General features: G+C 40.4%; 1 protein-coding gene across 5 annotated transcripts in view; it reads right to left on the bottom strand.

The window, feature by feature from the left end:
* shq1 (SHQ1, H/ACA ribonucleoprotein assembly factor) overlaps window positions 1-18,918 on the bottom strand; it is an 84,218-nt gene that overhangs the window by 15,360 nt on the left and 49,940 nt on the right. For all 5 annotated transcript variants that reach the window (XM_088005924.1, XM_088005926.1, XM_088005925.1 and 2 more), the window contains one exon: window positions 14,590-14,710. In XM_088005924.1, coding sequence (XP_087862050.1) covers window positions 14,590-14,710 — 121 coding nt within the window. The remainder of the gene's footprint in view (window positions 1-14,589; window positions 14,711-18,918) is intronic.

Raw genomic sequence — 18,918 nt, 5'->3', positions numbered from 1 at the left:
AGTGTGTTTTATTTTTTAACCCTCATTCAAACATGTTGTTGGAGAGTTTTATGGGGACAGCGCTCTGCAACTGGACTGCAGCCTGTCTGTCCTGAGCAGCAATCAAAGTGGCTATTAGCCACTATTAGCTTCTCCTGCTTCTTCAGTACTACAGACAATTTGACAGTCATCCGTTCAACACCAAATCTTCACAGCAGAGCAGACTAATTTCATTTGGTGTCCGCAAATAAATCACATATGTAAAGCTGAGTACCACTATGGATCAATGCTCGTCAGTTACCGTGGCAACCTTTGCTACTTCAATTTCTGACTGGGGCGGGGGGGAACAGAGGTGGGGAAGGAGGGAGCGCTGGGACACCCACTACAAGGAAACAAATGCACCCAGTATATCACTTTCATTCTATTGGCTGAGAAGTTGCCAGGCAACGGTGCTCTTTTGTTCCAAGCACTAGCAGAAAATGTTTGCAGGCAGAAATTTGATCCAAGCAGAGGCAAGTTTTAAGTGCGATAAGAAAGGTTTGAGAAAGAACAGTGAATATTGGAAAGAGAGTAGAAGTTTTGAGTACAAGGATTACAAGTTTTGAAAAGACAGACATGAAATCTGCTTTCAGACTGAAAATTTAAGCACAAGTATTAAAAATTTTGAGAACAAAATACATAAAATCCTGCTTTCAGACTGAAAATGTGTGCTCTGAAATTATGGGAGAAAAATTTCCCCATAGTTTGGCAGACTTTGAAAACAACTTAAACATATTTTTCATTAGACCCACATTTCTACATGAAGGTCTTTTTATTGGTCTGTAATCTAATCAGAAATGTTGTGTTTTCATTAGCTGTTACTAACAAATTATCATCAGCAACAAATAAAAGCTTTAAAACAGTTTATAGGGAATTCATCTGTATGATGTTTAACTTTTGAGCAGAGTTATTGAAATGCATGAACTTTTTATAGATATCCTATTGAAAATGACTGTAGTTAAGGACTGCTAGAGGTCATACGTGAAATTCTGATGCATAGAATCACAAATCTAAATCTAAACTGTCACAGAGTAAACACAAAAAAGCATGGTTTATCTGCAGCATTGTTCATTACAATGGCACACTAGAGGTCTATTAAAATTCAATGCCATAGGGACACTTAATGATATTGTATTAGCCATTAGGTAATACATTCACCAAGTGCTTTTACTTTTAATACTTTAAGTATTTTAAAAAGACAGTACTTTTCTTTTACTCAAGTAAGAATGTTAATGTGGTACTTTTACTCGAGTACACTTTGTGTATTTGCACTTTTACTCAAGTACATTGTTTGAGTACTTCCTCCACCACTGCCTTTTGGAGTGATTTCCGATCGGCTTGGTGTTTACATATGCTCTTGAACTGCGGAAGAATTCACTTCAGCCAGTCTAATATCTAGGTTTTTAGGCATCAGTTAGCTTTTTTGTCCGCAGGAGAGTTTGATCATGCATTCACACTGAAGCGGACTAAACAGGGCTGGTATAAATGCGTTCTTTAAATCACAAGAGCGGATTGTATGAAATCTCCATGGAGTGTGAGCCAAAGTACACATCCTACAAGAGAAATAGAGGCAGTCAGGCAGTCAGGCTTACTGTCTCTCTCAAGTGGCTGAAAGTGACAAAAGTTCTGTAACCTGGATGTCTTTTTTCCAATGTGACGGCCTGTAAGCTCTGATAATAAAAAACGCATCTCTATCAAAGAGAGATGTAACAATAAAATCTGTGCTTAGGGCTGCCACAGAAAGAGCTAATCTCTTTAATAATCGATGTAGAGCATAGCTGGAATCAGCCCGTCAAGCTGACATTAAGTTCCAGGGTGCAGCGAGGAGAACGAGCGAGGAGGAGCAGCGGTGCTCCGATCAGTGCCCCTCAGCAGATAAGAGACTGATTGACTTTTCTTGTGAGCTGACAAAGCTTAACTCTTGTACGTGCGAGGACTGAGGCAAACGTAGAGGACTGTGGAAAATGATACAAGTTTTACGTGTGTGGGGTCAGTTGGACCCCATTTCTGGACACAAGGGTTAAGCAGCTCCAGGGACTCGTACAGCAGCTCTGTGTGTGTCAAAAAGAGAGAAAAAAAGGAGGCATGGTCTTATAGCAGAATCATTATGAGGTTGTTAATGTTAATGAATGATTTCAAGATATAAATCAATCACAGAGGCTGAGTGAAAAAAATCTCTCAGAAATTCAATACTACTGTTTGTGTGGAGAAGATTTAGATTCTTATATCAGCAAAAATTGAAAGTGTTTTTATGAGATAAAAAGTAAGTAAGCTAATCTTTTTATTTACTTATTTTTTATCTGCTTCTGTCAGTAAGCACTGGACTGACAGAAGCATTGTTCCTGAACACTTGTGACAGTATAATGGCCAGTAATAATCCGAAACAGGCAGATAAACAGCTATTTCATAAGGTAGATATCAACGTTATGATTTACATTTTAAAAATAGTTGGCTCATATTTAATTTAACGTTGCACTCCTTTTAGAGGTTATAAATAGCTAGTAAGCTAACATAAAAGCAGCTACAATGTGTAATTACTCCATGTTAGATATGGTTTGTTAACTATCTAGGCAACATGTCAAGCCAGTGAATTAGCAGTTTACATTTCTCGTTTTACACAGTGTGACATTTCATCTCTATGTTATGCGACTAGCGTTTTGACATGAAGTCCATGGGCTCCGATGAGGGATTTACAATGGGGGACTGCAGTGTTGTGTGCTTTTAGAATTTTTAATGCTTTCTGTCTGAAAATAAATATTTTGCTTATTTAAAGCATTTCTAATACATTTGTTGTGAATACTTCTCAATAAAGGGTTTAAAAATATTTTTCCCAATTGCTAGTTGTTGAGAGCTAAAGGACAACTTTACCACACATATTACTGAAGTACCCGTTATAATAATAAACATTAACTTGATGAAAATCTCTGGGTCTATATTGTGGCCACATTAATCCAGGAAACAATTCAGCATCTGCACTCCTTGACGTATGGATTGTGGGACAAAAGTTAGCTCTTTTCAGGGCCTCCTTGTGGTAGCGGAAAACCTGGCAGGCATTAGCTTTCAACGCATATGTGTAGCTGAAGGTGTCATCAAGACTCTAAAGGCCCAAAACACAGCCTTGCAGGAGCACCTGGAAAATCTGCAAAATCGATCCTGAAGATCAAATCTATACATACTTAATAGACCTGAAGGCAGTGAAGACGACTAGGATCCCACTAAGTTAATCTCCAAGACGCTGAAGGATGTTATGGGGAACAGCACATTCCTGTCTCCCCCGGAACTAGAGTGCGTACAGCGCACAGCTGGACCCAAGCCCGCAGCAGGATGACCTTCATCCTTGCATTCCTTCGGTAACTGGAGAAAGAAGCCACTGTAAGATGGTCCAGGCAGCACAAAGTAAAGTATCAGGGAACCACCCTTAGAATATATCCAAATCTCAGCATCACTCTTGCAAAGAAATGGTTGGCATTCAACGGTATTAAAGGGGCTCTTTGCCAGAAAGGTGTCACATTTCATCTTCTTTTCCTTACCTGTCTTAAAGTTAAATTTAAGAGAGAAAGCCACTTATTTGAAATGGCAGAAGAGGCCCAGGCCTTTTATGGCGTTTTATGGCTGCTGCGTTGGAAAATAAACAACCCGCAGACTTTTTTGACCCAGGATGAAGCAGATGGGGAGAACAAAAAAAAAGGAAAGATAATTCTAAAATAAGCAGATTATTGACTTATATCCTATTGCATCTGTGCAGTCTGCAGTGAACGACTCTGGTAGCATCGCTGAGAAGGCAGAAGACGGATAAAAAAAAAGTTTGTCCCTGGTTTTAGTTTCACGGAACTTTGGTGGGTAAAATAATTCAGCTATTCAATAATTCAATAATTCAATTCGCTCTGTGCCTATGTTCGCACTATGTATGCATGTACTCATATATTTACCTTATGACTGTTTTTTTTTTTTTTTTTGTTTAACTGCCACCCATTTAAATTAAGGGTTAGCACTAAATAATTATAGATTAAAGGTTTAAGTGCCTGTTGCCTAGTTGTTACCTTTAGAATTTAGTGAACTTAGACCAAAGTCCACATTCATAAATAAGTTGGTTATGGTGCAGGTTCCATGTGGAGCTTATATTAGCCACTGTTTATAGTCACAGGCACTATTTTAGTTCATTGACCAAAGAGTGCAACTCCTGCATGCTAAGTCTATTGGAAGCCTTTCTAAGTTATTTTGGGATTGAGAGTATGGTCCATCAAAAGACCTCACAAGGACATAGTTGGGGTTGGTTCTAATAAGTTTTGAGTTCAGAGCTGCCTTTTGGGTTCATACAGCTGTTTTTTTTTTTCTTTTTTTTTTTGTTTTTTTTTTTACTTTATTTTTCTCACAATTTTGAACTTTGTGGACAAGAAATTACGTACCCATGGAAGGGCCAGATGGGTCCTTCCATGGGCTGCCACCTTATCGTGGTAAAGAGGTTTGAGTGTCCCAGTGATCCTAGGAGCTATGCTGTCAGGGGCTTCATGCTCCTGGTAGGGCCACCCAAGACAGACAGGTCCTAAGTGAGGTGCCAGACAAAGGTCAGCCAGAAGACCTCTTATAATGAAGATGACCATTGGAAACAATCTTTCTTCACTCACTCTGGAGCCAGGGACCTTGGCGATCCAATTCTTGGAAGCTGGCTCTCAGGACGTGGAATATGTCACCCCTCTGGTGGGGAAGGAGCCTTAGTTGGTGTGTGAAGTTGAGAGGTTCTGGCTAGAAATAGTTGGCCTGACCTCAGCGCATGACTCTGGTTCTGGAACCAGATTCCTTGAGAGGGGTTGGATAGTTTTCCACTCCAGAGTTGCCCATGGAGAGAGGCGCCAGGCAGGAGTGGGCATACTTGTTGTCCCCCGTCTTGGTGAAGGTGTGTTGGGGTTCATCCCGGTGAATGAGAGGGTAAATTCCCTCCGCCTACCAGTGAGGGGACTGGTTCTGACTCTTTGAAATTATGCACCAAACAGATCGGATTACCCTTTTTGGAGTCCTTGGAGTGGGTATTGGAGAGTGCCTCTCCTGGGGACTCCCTTGTTCTGCTGCAGTACTTCAACACTCACATGGGCAATGACAGTTATACCTGGAGGGGTGTGGTTGAGAGGAATGGCCTCTCTGATCTCAACCTGAGAGGTGATCTGTTGTTGGACTTCTGTGCTGGTCATGGACTGTCTATAATAAACACCATGTTCAAGCACAAGGGTGTCCATATGTGCTCTTGGGACCATAGGCCGCAGTTCGATGATCGACTTCGAATTTTAACTCCGGAAGAACTTTGAACACGTTTTGGGAGAGGTGGTGGACATTGAATCTGAGTGGACCATTTTCTGTGCCTCCATTGTCAAGGTGGCTTATCAGAACTGTGACTGCAAGATTATCAGTGCATGTCAAGTCAGCAACCCTTGAACCCGCTGGTGGACACCTTTGGTGAGGAATGCTGTCAGGCTGAAGAAGGAATCCTTCCACAGGCCTTGTTGGCCTGTGGAAGCAGCTGATCAATACCGGCAGTTGAAACGGCATCCAGCTTGGGTGGTTGCTGAGGAAAACCTTGGGCGTGGAAGGAGTTCGGAGAGGCCGTGGAGAAAGACTGTAGCACGGCTTTGAGGCGATTCTGGCCCACCATCCAGTATCTCAGGAAAGGACAGCGCCAACACTGTTTATAGTTGGGATGGTGTGCTGCTGACCTCGACTTGGGATGTTGTGGCCGGTGGGCAGAATACTTCAAAGACCTCCTCAATCCTATCAACATGCATTCCATTGAGGAAGCAGAGCCTGGGGACTCTGGATCGAGCTCTACAATCTCTGGAAATGAGGACGCTAAGTTGGATCAAGAGCGGCAAGGCGCTGGGGGTGGATGAGATTTGCCTGGAGTTCCTTAAGGCTCTGGATTTTGTAGGGTTGTGTTGTTGACGCGACTCTGCAATATTGCATGGAACACTGGACCAATGCTACATCCTGAGCAGGGTCCTGGTAGGTGCCTAGGAGTTTGTCTAACCAGTCTGCATGCGTTTTGTGGACTTGGAGAAGGGATTCAACCGTGTCACTCTGGGAACCCTGTGTGGGGTGCTCCAGGTGTAGGGAGTACTGAGCCCTTTGTTATGGGCTGTACAACCAGTGTCAGAGTCTGGTTCGCACTGCCAGCAGTAAGTCGGGCTTGGTGTCACAGACCCAGGACACACTGGCAGGGGCGTGGAAAAGGGGTGAAAAGTGATGACAATTCGAGGGGCCCTGACCAGCAGGGGGCCTTCCACAATTTAATTATTTGTATTTTGTTCATAGAAATAAAATTTAAAAAATCAGGATCCTGTCAAATACAAATTTAATCATATTGTATTTTCAAAGATTGTTTTCAGCAGTAAAAATTTAACATTACCCCTCCCAGACCAAAAAACACACATCTGTTTTTGCCCTGAACACCCCCACCCCTTTCCCCTGGATCTGCATGAAATGATTCGTTCCTGCTTGGAGCACTTGAGAGTGACGCTGTATGCAGCTGCAGTCAGTAGAAACTGCTGCTAAATACAGCTGCCACGAAACGACTGTGCCAGTTACTATGCTGCTAAGAAAAGTTATAAAATCAGGTTTTCAAAAACAAAATAGAGAGAGAGAAAGAAAAAAGGCAAGAGTATTAATTTATAACCCAGTTTTTCTCCAAGAGAGGTGGGTAGACTGTGTGAGATTATCAACCATTTAGCATAATTAGCTTAGCTACAGACTACCGTTTACCTCCGTTTCACTAGCATTTAATGAACTAAGGAAAACAATTACCAACATATTCATATATTTAACTTGTCCCTGTGCCTTTTACCACTTAACAGATGAGTCAGTCAGCAGAAGCTGTAACCCACGTCCCTCCTGATCCGTCCTCTCCTGAGTGAAATTAAAACTGCAGTATGTAACTTTTATATAATTGTATTTTTTCACATATTTTTTTAAAAAACTGTCATTATGTTGTGACAGTATGGTATGAGAGGTAATCTGTGAAAAATCTATTTCCTCTGCTTTCTCCCATGGTTCTCTAGAAACAACCAATCAGTGGCAGGAGAGTTTTAGTGCTGTAAATCACAATCTCATGTGGTGCTGCTCATCGTTCCTCCCCCTCGATTTGTGCTGTGCTGCAGTTAGCATAGCACAGAGCTGTGCATTTTCAATTTTCAAACTGTGAATGCTCAGTTTAGTTAGCATAGCTACCAATGATGGCAGATAAACGGTTTCTTGTAATGATAAGTTGTTTCTCCCCCATTAGCACATTTAGCAGTGAGTGAATGAGGCTAATTGTCAGCGCTAAGAGCATACTACTAGTTCTGATTGGTTGTTTTGGTCAGAACGATGCATGACTTTAACCAGTAATAGTAATTCAGGCAGGAAATTGAGAAGATTGATTGTTTTCACAGATTATCTGTCCCAAACAAATTTTTTGTCAGGGGGCCCATGATTCCTGGCGGCACCCCTGCACACTGGAGGGACTATGTTTCTTGACTGGCCTGGCAATACCATGGGATTCCCCTCGAGGAGCTGGCCTAAGTGGCTGAGGAGAGAGAAGTCTGGGCCTCCTTACTTAGGTTGCTGCCCCACGACCCGGCTCCCCATAAGGTGGGAGGGAGGGCGAGAAAGAGGGAGGGACGGACGGATGGGTTTAACCACTCTGGATCTGGGAACCTTGCCACAGACCCTTGCAGAAGGCAACATCCATCATGTTCTTACTAAAAGATGGTAAAAAAAACAGAGTTATTGCTCTATATCTTAGACCCATTATCGTCTATCTCCAACATTGTGAATTTGCCAAACCATTTTGGTATATTTTCAGGATATAAAAAGAATTTCCCAAAGAGTGAACATTTTCCAATTAACTCTCCGCTCCAAATTACAGAAACTGAGTTGCCCTTCCCTCTCTCTAGAACAGGATTTAAATATTTGGGAATCAATGTGACCGTTCACTTTCTGATCTGTTCGGAAAGAATTTCACTCCTCTGCTTAATAATCTTAAATGTGACCTCCAGAAGTGGAGTGTCCCAAATTTATCCTTAGCCGGCAAAGTAGCATGTAGTAAAATGAATATATTGCCAAGATTTATGTATCTTTTTCTGAATATTTCAGTTTTCTTTTAAAATCATTCTTCAGACTTCTTGATGAACAGCTGTCCTTGTTCTTATGAGGTTATAAATACCCCAGAATCAGTAGGCGATTCCTTCAGAGACACAAAGAAGAGGGCAATGTGACTCTACCCAACCTGATGTATTATTACTGGGGAGCAAACCTACAAACAGTCTGATTGCTTCAACAACCAGATGTTGACTGGTACCAATTAGAACTGAATGTATGTAAACTATCATCAATTCCTGCATTAGTTACCTCAAAGCTCTCTCTCTCCCCTAAGCAATACTCTTCATGCCCAATTGTTATCTCCACCCTAAAAATCTGGCCACAATTTAACCAACACTTCAATATGTTGAAGGACTGGAGGTGTCAAACTCCAGTCCTCAAGGGCCGGTGTCCTGCAGTTTTTAGATGTGCCACAGGTACAAAACACTGGAATGAAATGGCTTAATTACCTCCTCCTTGTGTAGATAAGTTCTCCAGAGCCTTAATGACCTAATTATTCTATTCAGGCGTAGTGCAGCAAAGGCATATCTAAAAGTTGCAGGACACCGGCCCTTGAGGACTGGAGTTTGACACCCTTGGACAGTCTATGAACTATAGTTTACATGTCTATAGTCCCATATGTGATAACCATGTTTTCCTGGCAGCCATATAAGATCCTGTCTTTACTTAGTGGTGGAGAGCAGGCTTATGTAAATTTAGTGATCTTTATATAGATGGAATTTTTGCTACCTTTAATACCAACACGTCTAAATTTAATTTACAGTGTTCCATCCTATTCCGCTATCTCCAGATTCGAGAATTTGTTTGTAACATCAGTCTTTGCTTTCCTAAAATTAAATTAAAGTAAATTTAATGCATCTATCTTTGGTTAAAGCTCAACACATCTGCCTTCCGATTGGTTGGTTCACCTAAAACAGGTGAGGTTTTACTCTTAAGCTCTTAGTATTACAATGTGGGAAGTTTAAGCCTTGAGTTTCATATGCAAAGTGTTCTGTTTACTTGTAGCCAGATGTTGACAAACTAAAACAAGATTTTTGACAGAGATTTAAGAGGAGCAGGAAAAGTAAATGAAGTGGATTAGCACTGCTTATCAACAACTCATAGTGCCAAACGGGACTCGTATAAAAAAATTTTTTTTGAGGTAATTCCATGGTCTGTAATTAATTAATTGAAACTAATTGCATTCTAATCAGAAACCATATATCAACAAAATAAATATCTTAAAATTCTATTTACAGCTAAATTATTGAATAATTAGACACATGAGGTCAACAACGAGAATATTTATTGTTTTTAATCTATTATTTAGGTTATTCATCCATAAGATTTGTGCAAAGTGCTATTATATCTATGCAGCTTTCCAGTGTTTCAGAAACCCCTGATCATTCATGAAACTTCTTTAGAAATGTGAACTGCATTAGCGTTGGGGACATCTGTGCTGCTGCCACATGTTTAGCATTGAGATGCTGTTGTATCCTCGAATAGCTTTGCTGATAAGTTAACTCCTTTTAGCACATCTTGAACACAACAATAATGTTTTCCAGCATCCCATCAGATAATTTTTTTAAAGAAAAAATTAACTGAGAAGCGGCGTTGTTGACCGTTGTTGACCATCATTGTTGTTTGGATTCAAATTTACAAACGTACCAAATACAAAGGTTCTGGCTAGGGACTTTTGTATGCAAGAAAAAAAAATTAATCGCATTAAAAAAAATGTTTCTGTTAAAACCTACGTAATTAATTAATCAAAATGAAAGCGATAAAGTTCTGGACATTTCCATTGTGGTGATCTGTGTTTTTCTGTGTGTTATTTTGAGGTTTTCTGTGTCCTGTTTTCTCCTATGAATCTCTGTGCCATCCTGATTGTTTCCAGCTGTGTCTCGTTTCTTTGATTACCCTCCCAGTGTATTTAGTCCCACCTGTTGCCTTTGTCTGTTGTCGGATCCTCATTATGTAACGTCTTGCTGCCTGTTGTTCAGTTCGATGGATTTTTCATTAAATCATCATCACTTCAACCTGGGTCTGCCTGCGTCCTCTCTCACCACTCCTCACAAATCATGACATCCATAACATGTTGCTGAGCAGAAATTGAGCCATTAGCATATCATAAAACTGATACAGCAACAGTCTTCTCTTAGAGGCCTTTTTAAATGAACTGACATCAGACTTGTATAGCACTTTTGAAGACATTCAACGACACTTCATCTTTCTTTCCCATTCAGGCACACATTCACACACTGATGATGGCAAGCTACTTGATTGTAGCCAGAGATCCAACCATTCTGAACATACTTGGATGATACGAGTTACGACAACATTAAGTTTTTCTTTGAGATAAAATAAGTTTAGAATTGAATTTAATTGGGGGAAAAAAAACTTGTGTTTATGCAACTTTTCTACACATGAAAAAATTGTCTTCAGCTCATTCATATATAGGGAATTCTCGGACAGATTTCTTTTACAGGGTGACAAAGCCATGATTCACAGCTGTAAGTCTTTGGAAATATTCACAAATATCAATTCTCAATCCTACAGTCCAGATGACTCTTCAATTGAGGACATAAACGCAAGCCATCAAACTTAAACCCTGAAGCTGATTTCTTGCATTCCAACATTTGAACCGTTCTCAGAGCAGAACTTCAGATTCGGAACTGGAAAAGTCTTGAAGTGGGTGGAGCGGTGGTGGTGGTGGGATTGCACTAAATCCCTGTGGACCTGTTATTATGTCTACATCTGGGCACCGAGCCTACAACATCAGGCACACATTTTTCAACTGGGCTTTTTTCCAGATGAGCACACCACTCAGCTGAACTTTGGCCAAGAGTAAAACAGAGCTCATTACTGAGAAATATGCTTGCAGGCTCACATTTAAAGTGTGTGAGTAATTTTTCAATATGAACTAGGAGGAGGGGAAGGCGGAGGACCTCTATCATCTGAAGAACAAAGCACAGATTCTCAATGTTAGGCTTGAAAAGCTACAGTGACTTGCACACCCTGGACTTTTTTGTCACATTACAACCCCAAACCTCAAGCTGTAGTAGCACAGAACTGTAAAGTGGATGGAAAATTATGCAATATGAAAATGCATGGTGTGCAGTTGTGTTCTTTCCCTCTAAGTCAATTTATGGGCTGTTTGCACCTAAGGCGTTGACGTCACATCTCCAGGAGCTAATGCGGCTCACTTTTTTCCGCTTTGAGTTACCATGACTGGTAGAAAAGACTAAGTCGTATTTCAGATGCAAAAAAAAACAATACTATTAACATTGTTGTCTTCCTAATATAATGGGCTTTTAAGTTTTCGTTAATTTCCAAGCGATCCTGAATTAAGAAGATGGCTTGTAAATATCTGTCACTACCAGTTAACGCCGCACAGCAAAGTTTGCAGCCTTCACTTCACTCCGGATCAGCCTAAAACTACCGGGGATACGGATGGTAAATAAAGGAGCCTCCCTGAGTTATTTCCATGGAATCACTTCTATATTCAGCCTGAAAGAGTTTATGGGAACGAGAGAGCAGACCAGAGCCAGACAGCCGAGCAACTGATCCGCCTGTACATACTGCTGTAAACACCGTCCTATCTGAGCTCTTCACAAGAAACATGCAAAGGTAATAAAATGAAATAACACGGAGACATGAAGCAACACGGTCATATTTTTCTAAAAGCAGCAACTTTGAACCTGAACAGCTGAACCAGATCTCTGACACCAGAGCTGCGCTACTGTCGAGCTATGAGGCTTGTTGAGCTCCGTCAGGCTTCGGAAGTAAAAAGCCCGAACCGTGACCTCCCCGTTAGTCTGTGACACTAACGACAATAAACACACATAATATACTTGAAAATAAGATAAATACATTGTCCGTTAGAATGTTTAGATACTTAAATAGCACATTTTACAAGAACAATGTCCGAGAATATTGCCTACTAGCATAAGCTAACTTAATGTTAGCCACAAATTTTAAGTAAAACTCACCTTCGTGTCAGTGAATGTATAACGAGGCGAACATCTTAAAACCTTTCTCCAGCTGACTTGTTGGGGCTTCGGATCGATGTACAAACCTTGGCCAAGCACCTAATGTAAATGATATTTGTATTGGATCGGAAACAATCGAGCCGCTTTACCCCGAACGCGGAAGCTGAGGTGCAAAGAGCCCATTGTGGAAGCTCATAGTTTTTTCAATAATTTACAAATTTATTTAGTCTAAGTGTTTCAGGAACTCCTTATTAGGCCTGTTACAATGACAAATTTTGCTGGCCAATTAATTGTCCCAGAAATTGTTGCGATAAACAATATTAGTGTCATTTTGAGACCATTGTTTACAAATAGCATAAAAATTGCATAACAATGCAAATACACCTTGTCTGAAACACCTTTTAAATAAAAAATTGGGATGGGGTTGGAGTTCACATTCAGATCCTCCGGTTCCTGGCAGGGGGGAAAGGGAGCCGCCACCCACAAGATGCATTGGTGCAATTTAGATGTGGATATGGCAGTTGTTTAGTTGCTACTGTTTTACAGCGTAGCAGCTCCACAGGTTCAGTGGTTCACTGGTGACTGTGATGAACACAGTCACCAGTGATTCAGTTTGAATCCAAAGCGCTCCCAGACTGCAACTGTCACGTTCGGCTTTTAAACCAGCGTTTCCCTGGCTCTCTCCTCCTCATCGGGCTTTATGTTACGCTCTGTGGTAGGAGACCAGGAGCCTGGTAGGTAACTGAGGAAATGTCCATTCGGTGACAGTAGTCAGCGCTGCTCCCTCTCCATTCATTTCTATGAAACTTGCATGGTGAGGCGACAGTCACTTGACCTCATCCAGAAGAGCAAACAGCATAATTCATGCATGTGAAATTTCTAGCTTGTACATGTAGACGAGCACACGCGGGCTAATGATGCTACACAAGAAAGTAGAAAATTATTCAACTCCTGTTGCTTCTGTCAATGGGTTTTGAAGCAAAATGTAACTCCCAGTGGGCCAAGAGAAGCAGCTTTACTGTCCGTCGCATGTCGCTTGTGCATCAGATTTATTTGAATATTTTATTTGAATATTTTTATTGGTTTTCAACAAAGTAGATTACAAACCCAAACATTCAAATCAACACATCCTTTACAGAACATAAAAAAAAGGGAAGGTTGACTTAGTTACTTAGTTAGTTTCATGCTGGATTGACTGATTGGCTGGAAGTCCCTCAATGTGACACAAGAATGGCCGCCATACTTTGTAAAATTTGTCCGCAGAACCCTGCACAGCATATCTCTGTTGTTCAACTTTGAGAATTGAAAGCAAGTCCTTAATCCATTGTTTATAGGAGGGAGGTGCCTCTTTTTTCCATGATAGAAGTATGAGTCGTCGAGCAACCAATGTGGAAAAGGCTACAGCTGAAGCTTGTCGGGTGGACACACAACATGTCTGAGGAACAACCCCAAATATTGCAGAAAGAGGATTCGGCGGAATATTAATATTCCACGATTTCGACAGGGTCTTAAAGATAGCTCTCCAGAAGGTCTGCAGTTTTTGGCATTCCCAAAACATATGACCAAGAGTGCCTTTCTCGCTTTTACATCTTGGACACACTTCACCCAATCCTGGAAACAACTTTGCGAGTTTACTATTTGACAAATGAAGTCTATGAACCACCTTAAATTGTATTAAACCATGTCTGATACATATTGATGAATCATGAATAAGCCTTGTTGCCTGCTGCCACTCTAACTCAGTTATTCTCAATCTCATCTCCAGCTGCCACTGTTCTTTAATTTTGTCTAATGAGGGTGCAGCCGCGTGCATCAGATTTATGTGTGCATCAGAAACACATTGCAAATATTTCAGCTCGGGAGTTGTGAATGTAAAAAAACAAAATTATTGCGATAAAATTTTTATCATGTGAAAATCTATGTAATTAATTAGTTGAATTTAACAAAACTCAATAAAACTAATTTTTTTATTGTTTGGCTTTCCGATAAGGCCAGTCATTATAAATATTTGTCCTATCTGTTTTAATTTGTGTTTCATGAATACTGCACAACACTTTGGTGCAGTTAATACCTGTTTTTAAAGTGCTTTATAAATAAAATTGACATTGGTTAAAATACCAACCGTAATTCTAACACATGGACATGTTTTGATCCAAGTCAATCTATTGTAGCTCAGACTATAACATGCTTAGTGTTGTCTACATAAAATAACCCTATTGAGTCTAAGAAAATGTATGAAGATAGCTATTTTATGACTCCGTTTTGCTACTTCTGCTAGACAAGGAGAGAGAAATAACCGATTGAGCTATTTGCACTCTTGAACTGTCCCTACTGAGACAAATCATTCGGCTGGACCTCTCATCTAAATTACTAATGTTTTGTAAGAGCTGAGTGGCACTTCCCACGGCTCTGAAGGTAATTCCCTCAAGATGGTGGTGTATGAAACTGAGCATGGACTTGTGTGTCTGGATGAACTTACCTGACCCTCTGGATCCAGATGCAGTAATCCGTGATGTACAAGTCATTCAGTATGTAGGCTGGGTCGTTCTCTCTGAAGACTTTATGAATATCCAGCAGGCATTTGAGGACACAGGCTTTCCCTTGGCACGGGAACACAGCGTGGAAGGCAAATGGAAAAACAGTGTTATTTGAAGTCTGTACAGAGGATGAGAATGTGCTGTGGCTGCTGGCAGATGCAGCATCCATCTTAAGGCTCGCAGTCTTTGTTCCATACATAAAAGCCAAGGTATGAGATGAGAGGGAAATCCTAGCATGCTGCAGGGTAATTTGATCCGTATGTTTCAAAAAGAGTTCCTGGGTAAGAAGGGACTCATTTGAGATATAGGAGACAAAGAACCTGAGTGTGTGTTTAACAACCTTGACACTAGAAACCCATTTCAAATTCCTTTTGCAATCTATTTAATGCTGGTTCTATCTGGAGTGTGCAACTTTGGTATTGATGCTGGTGTTTTTTGTGCGATGAGTTGTAAGGATTGCACTGATATAAAAATTTGGCCCAATACCAAAATCCAATATTTTCATTGCAGCTGCGGCTGATAACCAATATTTACCAATATTGCATATATATATTTATATATATATTTCCCAATCCTTTCTACACCTTGAAAGAAAACAATCACACTGCTGAGTTCTCTGCTTCAGTTTAACTCCTCACAATAATAATAATGCAAAGCATCACTGTCAGAAACAAACAGCAAGAAGATGGAAATAAATACAGGTTATTTTTTGTTGTTGTTTTTAAAGGTTTTATTGCTTCTAGTGACCTTTATTTGAGAGTAGTCTGACAAGACAGTAGGTAATGAGAGAGGGGAAAGACATGCGGAGAGGGTCATCCTTATATGGGTTGTGCTTTACCACTGCCCCACCACAGCATGCCTAAATATCCCATTTTTATTTATTGGACGGATATCAGTAAGCTAAAAATGACTAGAATATGTGCAAATTCTCGTCTTGACAGCGTCAACCTCCGGATGAAGAAGGCCTATACCAATGTATAAGTTGATGTTAGAGTAGAAATATTGTGAATCCCTAAAAAAGTTATTAAAGTTTGGCGATATCGATATTAGTGCAGATATATTATGCATCCCTATAAAACATGACTAAAATTTTCTAAAGCCAATATGAATATTAATATATTGTGTGTCCCTATAAAACAACTACATCTGGCCAAAACTGATGTTAGTACCGATATATTGTGAATCCCTATAAAAAATTATGTAAAATAGGTCAATATTGAGGCCAATTCAGCCACCAAGTGGTAGGCCATGTAAACTAGCGGAGCAGGGTCAGCGGATGCTGAGCGCATTGTGCAAAGAGGCTGAGACTTTCTGCAGAGTAAATCACTACAAACCTTCAAACTTCACGTGGGCCTCATGAACAGTGTGCAGAGAGCTTCATGGAATGGATTTCCATTCCATGACTTGGAGCAGCACCATCCAAGCCATGCATCAAGTGATGTAAAGCATCGGATGCAGTGGTGTAAAGCATGCGGCCACTGAACTCTAGAGCAGGGGAAGCACGTCCTCTGGAGTGACAAATTGCGCTTCTCCATCTGGCAATCCGATAGATGAGTCTAGGTTTGGCGGTTGCCAGGACAACGGTACTTTTCTGACTGTATTATGCCAAATGTAAAGTTTGGTGGAGGGGGGACTATGGTGTGAAGTTGTTTTTCAGGAAGTCGATAAAGACATGGAGGGCAGAGTCTGGTGTGGGTGAACTTGGCTGGCCTGAACAGAGTCCTGACTTCAACCCAATAGAACAACTTTGCGAAATTTTTCTTTTCCTACGTTTTTCTAACACTCAGCTCTACACAGATTTCTAAAGATTCAGTTTTGATTAAGTTCAGAAAGATTTTCATGCTGTCAGGAGATACAATACAATCCAGTCTTTCATACTTTATAATTACAAAATATCCTCCCCCCACAGCTCAGGAGTTGGCATAAAGGCCTGTTAAAACACATCCAGCTGGACAGATACTTGAATGGAAGACACTTGACATATACAATCCTACCAAATATTGCTTCCAAGCAGTCCTTTGATGACAATATTGATTTCCATACAATTACACTGCGATATCAACTATGATTCAATATGTTATGCAGCTCTAATTCAGCTCGTTGTCTGACTGCATTGTGCCACGCATCAATTTGGCTGTTAGATCTAGAGGAAAATAAAACACACCATATTATCAAAAGTATTCGCTCAGCTGCCTGTACACACCTAGATCACATAAGCATTTAGAATACAGGAAGTCAATGAGGTGAGTGAACGCCAATTTGGATGTGATAAGTAATATTTTGCCTCATGACATATTTCAACATGGTCTTCGTAAACCTGTTGAAAAACCTTGCAGGAAAGTGCCGCAAATGCATAATGTAGATGCTCTGTACAGTTCTGCAAGCTCTGCACACCAAATTAGGCCATCATTTTTCAAGGTTAGCAATGCAAAACGAGGACGCATGACGTGGTTGGGCAGCCGTTGACTTATAATCACAGTCCGAAGACCCACACCAGGTAACAGGAGTTCATCTCTGTTATAAGTCAAGTGCAATGAACTTGTACATATCTGATTTGTGAACTGGATTTTGTTTTGTGACATTACATTAATAAGGTTTTTGAAATGGCTCATTTTCTAGACAGCAAAAATATTGTCATTGCCAAAAATGTCAGGGTAGATTTTTTTAAGTGCTTGGGTTGTTTTCAGAAGCAGTAAAGACAAAATTGGAAGTACAAAACATGTAAATTATAAATTTTGCATAACATGTCCCCTTTTAATAAGCAGTTATACAACAAAAGCCTTTTACAGGTTATTTCATGTGTAAACTTTTTAACTGAAGAAAATTAACTAAAGTTTAAAAAGTGAATATAACAAAAAAGTTTGCATTAAAATGTACAAAAGCCATTTGCTGTAAGTGCAAAGTTCACATAAGTGACACCTGCCCCACTGCATGTGTGATTTGAAATGGTTTGGGTTTCCAGCTCAGGTTTGCAGAACCACAAAAAATCTGCTCCTACCATTCCGACGTATGCTTTTTCTCAAAATGATCCAACAAACTGAACTGCTCCAGCCTCCCTTCCAATCAACCATTTAAATAGCTTAATGGTGTGGCCAACAACTCCATGAGGGTCAGAGAATCAGCTTTTCCCAACCTCCACTGAGCTGGTTGGCATTGTCTAGGAGCATTCCGGACCAATCCAAACAAACAGCACACGAACAAAGAGGAAAAGCTTAAGCTAACATTTGGTTCTCATTTAAAACATGGGGTTATACACGGGGAGCTGTGCCCTAAGAAGAATTTGGATCATATGAGGCAAAAGCACATATGCTTGCAAGACTTGGCCTTTTTTTTCTCAACAGGAAGACTATCATTTTCTCAGCTTGTGGAAAACTAGAGGAAAGGTTACACTTTGATTCTAGCTAAATAGAAGGGATCAAACTTTTTAAATTAGTAAAATTCAGGTAAGCTAAATCTCTCTACCAGGCATATTTGCCCATTTTTATTTGGAGAATTGAAAAACATCTGTCTGGCACTTAAAATTGACTGAGCCATTCTAACACAACCCAACCATTCTATCTTTGGCAGGATGTTTTGGTGCTTCTGTCTTGCCCATAGGTGAACCTCTACACCAGTTTTAGGTGTTCCGCAGCCGCTAACACGTTTTCTTGAGGATTCCTCTCCAGCAACCAAACGCCTAACACAATGTTTCCCAACCCTGGTCCTCAAGGCACACTGCTCTGCATGATTTAGATGTTTCCTTCCTTCAGCCCAGGTCATGTTTTCTGACTGGCCATCCTGAAAAATCCAGCTCTACGACACAAAACCCAGATGGAGAACTGAATGGTGATGACAACCGATTAGAATAGTGTAGGAAGACAATGGCTAGGCTTCCAGGCTTGAGGAGTGCATGAAAAAGAGATGTGCTGTTGATGGAGTCTCATACTGGGGCAAAACAGTAGTCTTAAGTATTAGAAGTATTGAAGCTTATCTCATTTTGGTCAGGGCAGATTCAGTTTGTACTCTCCATAGTTTGTGGAGATTTTAAGGTGAAAAATCATTGGCTTGGGGAACATGAAACCTTCATTTTTCTTTGTAAGAGCTTCAGTGATGAAATGTTATTTCAAATGAACACCAATAAAAAAGTTTTTTTTTACACTATTTTGCCAATGTTCAATGCCTAAAAGGTATAGAAAGTTCACTCCCTTGGATGTTTTAACCCTTTTTATTGCTTTTACAAATCCATCATGAACAACAAAGCTTTTTGGAAAAAAAAAAAAAAAACATTCCAA

The sequence above is a fragment of the Poecilia mexicana genome, unplaced genomic scaffold (genome assembly GCF_051168715.1).
Source record: "Poecilia mexicana isolate PSO_F unplaced genomic scaffold, ASM5116871v1 scaffold_5, whole genome shotgun sequence".
Classification (NCBI taxonomy): domain Eukaryota; kingdom Metazoa; phylum Chordata; class Actinopteri; order Cyprinodontiformes; family Poeciliidae; genus Poecilia; species Poecilia mexicana.
The sequence above is the reverse complement of the archived record's forward strand: the minus strand, read 5'-3'. Positions and strand labels throughout refer to the sequence as shown.